The sequence below is a fragment of the Artemia sp. Qi Xiang Cuo genome, chromosome 17 (assembly GCF_049724085.1).
Source record: "Artemia sp. Qi Xiang Cuo chromosome 17, ASM4972408v1, whole genome shotgun sequence".
Classification (NCBI taxonomy): domain Eukaryota; kingdom Metazoa; phylum Arthropoda; class Branchiopoda; order Anostraca; family Artemiidae; genus Artemia; species Artemia sp. Qi Xiang Cuo.
In genome coordinates this window covers 53,914,674-53,921,246 of record NC_142810.1, presented here as the reverse complement: position 1 = coordinate 53,921,246, position 6,573 = coordinate 53,914,674, and the positions used below count along the sequence as shown (strand labels likewise).

General features: G+C 39.4%; 1 protein-coding gene across 1 annotated transcript; it reads right to left on the bottom strand.

Annotated features, from left to right (window-relative positions):
- Positions 1–1,541: 1,541 nt before the first annotated feature.
- On the bottom strand, positions 1,542–4,006 carry LOC148942347 (uncharacterized). Its single transcript, XM_089103301.1, has 2 exons — positions 3,914–4,006; positions 1,542–1,958 (listed from the first exon to the last, which is right to left on the bottom strand). The coding sequence occupies exons 1-2, from the start codon at positions 4,004–4,006 to the stop codon at positions 1,542–1,544; spliced, it is 510 nt and encodes a 169-aa protein (XP_088959427.1).
- Positions 4,007–6,573: the final 2,567 nt, after the last annotated feature.

Genomic DNA, 6,573 nt, shown 5'->3' with positions numbered 1-6,573 from the left:
TGCCACAGTCTCAGAGGGAAATGCTGAAACAAATGAAAAAAAATGTTACAAGACGGCGTTATCGAACCTTCCAATAGCGAATGGTCGTTCCCTATAGTTCTCGTGAAAAAAAAAGATGGCGAACGGAGGTGTTGCATTGACTTTAGGCAAGTAAATGCTATAACTATATTCGACGCCTATCCCATGCCACGCATTGATCAAATATTATAAACTTCCGGACTGCCCGGTTATACTCGATAATAGACTGCCGAAAAGGATACTGGCAAGTCAAGATGGCAAGTATTTTGGTCGAGAAAACAACATTGTCGACTCCATTTGGTTATTACCAGTTCCGTGTAATGCCATTTGGCCTGAAAGGCGCACCCGCGACTTTCCAGCGGATGATCGATGAAGTATTGAGAGAAAACTCACATGCTCGGGCATACTTTGATGACATAATAGTTTTCAGCGACACTTTGGCAGAGCACCTGAGACACCTGAGTGACGTATTAAAACGTCTGAACGAGGTGAACCTAAAAATCAATACCAGGAAGAGTAGGTTTCATTATACCAAAGTAGAATATTTGGGACACGCTGTTGGGGAGGGTACGATCAGCCCAGTACTGAATAAAGTACAAGCAATCAAAGCATTCCAGCGCCCCGCCACCAAGAAAGCGCTGAGAACTCTCCTTGGAATGATCAATTATTATTTACGGTTCACCAAGGGGTATACCGGACTCACAAGAGAACTCAGTGCACTAACCAGGAAACAAAAACCTAACATTTTACCATATGAGCCTTAACATCAAGTCTTGTTCGAAGAACTGAAATGCAGACTTACATCATACCCAGTTTTGTATCTTCCTGACTTTTCCAAGACTTTCTTCTTGCAAACAGACGCCTCTGACATAGCAATTGGAGCCACGCTGTCCCAATCCTTAGTGATGGAGAGCATCCAATTTGCTATCTGTCGAGAAAACTGCTGGACAGAGAGACTCGATATGTAAAGATCGAGAAAGAGAGTCTTGCAGTGGGTTGGGCCCTCTCACAAGTCCACTACCACCTATATGGGCAATATTTTTAGGTAGTAACGGACCAAAATCCCCTGGCATGGCTAAACTCTGTGAGAGGCAGTAACCATCGCCTTGAAAGATGGGCTCTGTCTGTTTAAGAATATAGTTTCACAATCCGCGCAAGACCAGGGAAATTAAATGCTAAAGCGGACATCTTCTAATGCCGGGGGAACCCAACACCAAAAACCATGGGGGAGCCTGTCATCGCCCATACGGACCATATGACCCCAATATCGCCATTTACTACTTAGGATTTTTCAACTATTAGCGGTTGTTCCTTCCTTTCACGTATGACAGCGTTCGTAATTCTTTCGAACCAGTGGATCCTCAGGATGTGCCGAAGTCAGTTATTTTCGAAACATTTTATTCGTTTCTCAAGCTGTTTCGTCAGTACCCATGTCTTGCATCCATAATTTAGTACCGAAAGGACATTGCTATTTAGGAGTCGGAGTTTGAGCTTTAGAGAGTACGCAACCTTTTTCCAGACTGTTATTTATTTGGTATAAGCATTGCCTGCACAAATAATTCAGGCTCGAGACTTCGGTTGGATTTGATGAGTCTTCCAAGATACTTAAAATCTGTAACCTCATCTAGCTCATCTGAACCAACATTCAGTGGCCGGGCCGGGGTTGTATTTACGTTGTTACGCATAATCTTCGTCTTTTGAGTACTAGTTGGCAATCCAACTCGCCCAACTTTGTTCCAGAGCTCGGTGATGTTCTGTTGCAAGTCTTCTCTTAGATGAGAGAGGAGTGCAATGTCATCAGCAAAATCACCGTCAAAGACAGTACACCTCTCAATCAACTGTATTCCTCCAACGAAATAACAGGACCAAAGTAAATGGTCAATGAGAATCGTGAAGAGCACAGGAGAGAGGATACAACCTTGTCGTACACCAGAATTGATCTAGAACCATTCCGTCAGGTCTTCATCGTCGGTTCATACGGCGGCTAGCTGGTCATTGTTTAAAGCAACAATAATAGCATTGTATAAAGCAACAATAATATCACGATGAGGGAAGCATGATACTCTAACATTTAGGCCATGGCCAGCGCAAAAGTCTATTAATCGCACTCCATTATCATTTATCACACCAAGACACGTGCTTGCCAATCACTTCAGGGGCATAGCTGCGGTCATTACCAACTTTAGCATTGAAATCAACCACACAAAACGAGAATATCATGTTAAGATACTGAGTTGACTAGGTCATTTAATTCAGAAAAAAACGCATCATTCACAGAATCATCAGCCTGATTCATCGAGGCATAAGCAGATATATTTGTCATTTTCGACGGAGAACTAACACAACGAGCTTTTAGCATCCTCTTGTTTTTGGCATAAATTCGAGCATCGATTTCTTAGCTGCTTTAGTCACAGCTAAGGAAACTCCAGCGTCACGCCTCCTCTCCTTACCAGAGAAGAAGACTTTATATCCATCACCATGGATATAAAGATTGCTTCGTTGTCAGAAAATGTGTCCGGGGGCGGTCCATGGTCGTCATCTGGGAAGTCAAATTAGATCCACGGCAACTCTTTGTCGATTCGAAAATCATCGTTTTTTTACGGGGAAAGGTGATTGGCCTGTCGCCCGTCCTCTCCTGGCTTGGGACAGGCTGCTCGTCAATACCCCGGAAGGCATGGATCCTTACAGGTGAAATTAAGAAGCTACGCAATTAAGGTGCAAGAACTAATATATCAAATTTGATTATTAAAGGTTTGGTTCTGTTGATAAGGCGTTCTTTATCAAGGGAACTTTGAATTAGAGTGGCTTACGTTCGACTCCTGCTTGTTTTTTTTTCAATCATGTTTTCTCCCTTTTGTATCTTCATTTTCAGATAATTTAACTGTTTTTGTAAATATGATGCACTCATTTTCTAACACATGTCCCAGGAAGTTTTTCAGTCAAGCATTTTGATTCAAATCGGAATAGAGGTCATCCGGTTCATGGTTTGCAATGACATTTTGAGTAGATCACTAAATCCAGACCTCAAACGAGTGGCGTAATTTTTTCAAAATCTTGTGTATGTGTGGAGGAGGTCATCATTGGAGCCAATTTTCCCAAACCAAGTGAAAATGAAAGAGAAAACTGAAAAACGAGCCGTATAGTAATAAAAAAGTTAAAGATGTACTAAAGAAAAATTACATGTTTCAGGGATGCTTGAATTATGCATGCTTATCTTAGTTTTGACAATAAATTTTGGCGAAACTAAATTTCAGATGAGGGGGGGGGGTAAACTGGGGTGTGGAGGAAAACTGAGGTCTGGGAGGGGAATTTGCCCCGTCTGCCCTATAGAAAATTACACCACTGACCCCAACCCTCTACCACTTAGTGGTTGGAGAGTTTAGGCATGTGGTTCTGGAACCACTCAAAATTAAAAGAAGGATTACTTACTGTTTTACTTACTTATTCAAATCATTTACCAATCAACTGTATTGTAATCAACTGTATATCAACTGTATCAATCAACTGTATTCCTCCAACGAAATAACAGGACCAAAGTAAATGGTCAATGAGAATCGTGAAGAGCACAGGAGAGAGGATACAACCTTGTCGTACACCAGAATTGATCTAGAACCATTCCGTCAGGTCTTCATCGTCGGTTCATACGGCGGCTAGCTGGTCATTGTTTAAAGCAACAATAATAGCATTGTATAAAGCAACAATAATATCACGATGAGGGAAGCATGATACTCTAACATTTAGGCCATGGCCAGCGCAAAAGTCTATTAATCGCACTCCATTGTCATTTATCACACCAAGACACGTGCTTGCCAATCACTTCAGGGGCATAGCTGCGCTCATTACTAACTTTAGCATTGAAATCACCACACAAAACGAGAATATCATGTTAAGATACTGAGTTGACTAGGTCATTTAATTCAGAAAAAAACGCATCATTCACAGAATCATCAGCCTGATTCATCGAGGCATAAGCAGATATATTTGTCATTTTCGACGGAGAACTAACACAACGAGCTCTTAGCATCCTCTCGTTTTTGGCATAAATTCGAGCATCAATTTCTTAGCTGCTTTAGTCGCAGCTAAGGAAACTCCAGCATCACACCTCCTCTCCTTACCAGAGAAGAAGACTTTATATCCATCACCATGTATGAGACCAGAGCATGTTAGTCTAACTTCTGATAGAGCTGCTATCTCGACATTATAGGACTGAAGGATTTTAATTACACCCTCAATGCGGCCAGGCTGGGTATCTGGGTTGATCGTCCTGACGTTCCAAAACGCAAGGCGAAAAGATTGCTTCGTTGTCAGAAAATGTGTCCGGGGGCGGTCCATGGTCGTCATCTGGGAAGTCAAATCAGATCCACGGCAACTCTTTGTCGATTCGAAAATCATCGTTTTTTTACGGGGAAAGGTGATTGGCCTGTCGCCCGTCCTCTCCTGGCTTGGGACAGGCTGCTCGTCAATACCCCGGAATGCATGGATCCTTACAGGTGAAATTAAGAAGCTACGCAATTAAGGTGCAAGAAATAATATATCAAATTGGATTATTAAAGGTTTGGTTCTGTTGATAAGGCGTTCTTTATCAAGGAACTTTGAATTAGAGTGGCTTACGTTCGACTCCTGCTTGTTTTTTTTTTCAATCATGTTTTCTCCCTTTTTTATGTTCATTTTCAGATAATTTAACTGTATTTGTAAATATGATGCACTCATTTTCTAACACATGTCCCAAGAAGTTTTTCAGTCAAGCATTTTGATTCAAAACAGAATAGAGATCATCCGGTTCATGGTTTGCAACGACATTCTGAGTAGATCACTAAATCCAGACCTCAAACGAGTGGCGTAATTTTTTCAAAATCTTGTGTGTGTGGGGGGGAGGTCATCATTGGAGGCAATTTTCCCAAAGCAAGTGAAAATGAAAGAGAAAACTGAAAAACGAGCCGTATAGTAATAAAAAAAGGTAAAGATGTACTAAAGAAAAATGACCTGTTTCAGGGATGCTTGAATTGTGCATTCTTATCTTAGTTTTGACAATATTTTTGGCGAAACTAAATTTCAGCTGAGGGGGGGGGGGTAAACTGGGGTGTGGAGGAAAACTGAGGTCTGGGAGGGGAATTTGCCCCGTCTGCCCTATAGAAAATTACACCATTGACCCCAACCCTCTACCACTTAGTGGTTGGAGAGTTTAGGCATGTGGTTCTGGAACCACTCAAAGTTGTATATTAAAAGAAGGATTACTCACTGTTTTACTTACTTATTCAAATCATTTACTTGACAATTCCTCCATAATGTTCTCTCTATATGTAAGATTGTACATCCAAAGAGGAAGAAAGACAAATGAAAACAGTTCTCTAAGAGAATTCAGGTCATTCTTCCCAAAATTTTTGAAATGAAAACGAACTTGGTTTATAATACCGTATATCGTACCTACACAAGAAATGATCTTTTTTTGAAATTTCCATTCATTTCTGAGTAAAGAGTGGCTTTTTATTTAGGGATAGGTCAAATGGCTCCCTAAGCCCAAAGGCACATTTTTGTTGAGCTAGCAAAATTTTCTGTAAGTCTGTCGATACATGAACCTGTTAGCTCATTTAACCTTTTGCGTCGTAGCTACTCGTTTGGAGCTACTTTCTTAAGTGCTACTAATATAATTTTTTTAAACAAAGAATTAAAGATCTATTTCTTCTTTTTTATTTTTTTTTTACAAAGAGAAAGGACATTATGTTTTGATTTTTTTTTTCCACTCTAGAATTACTTTTTTCCTTCAATTCTCGTACGGTTTCCTAGTTTTGCTCCTTAATAAGGGTGGAGGTGTCTTATCTCCCTCAGATTGGAGGTGATTAGAAATTATATATAAAAAAAAAGTTTGCAGCTGAGACTAAGGACCAAAATTAAAACTTAAAACGAGCAGAAATTATTCCGTATTAATAAAAGAGGTCATAGCAGTGTTGTTTCTAAATTAAATTTTAATCAACTAAACGAGCATAGATTAATTTAAAAAAAAGAATTTTTCTGAGGGAAGTAAAGTGCCAAGTTTAAACTTAAAACGAACAAAAATTATTACTTCACAGCCTATCTAACATATATCACTATTAAAATATTCTGTTTGTATCTAATCTGTTTATAACATTACAGAAAACTAGTGCTTTACTGAAAACACAAAACAATATAGGAGTTTTGGTACGGTAAAAGTTAACCTTTTAAGGACACTTTTAACAGTATTTGAGTAAAGCATTTTTAGATTGTTGCTTTAGTTATTTTTTCGTTTAATTTGGCATCACTTCTGCACAATGAGCTCAGTTCAATGATTGACTGTCGTTTGGATCTGAAAAGGAAATTTCATGATTATTTTATTGAGAAATTCGGAGTGTCACCACAGACTCGCTTTAGAATATATATCATAGCTTAAAATTCTCCGTATTATAGAGAGAAATAACTGGAATTCCAGAGTTCATATTACGGTTGATATGTTCTTCATTTCGAGCAATACTAGATGAGAACAAGATGTAACATGATAAATCAATCCATTATTTTATATTCTGTGTAATGACCTTTAAA

Bases quoted from the DNA above. Each gene is read 5' to 3' on its own strand.
- LOC148942347 (XM_089103301.1), bottom strand. From the start codon at position 4,006: ATGACAAATATATCTGCTTATGCCTCGATGAATCAGGCTGATGATTCT. The intron at 1,959-3,913 runs GTATCTTAACAT...GAATGGTTCTAG, and splicing joins TAAATGACCTAGTCAACTCA to ATCAATTCTGGTGTACGACA.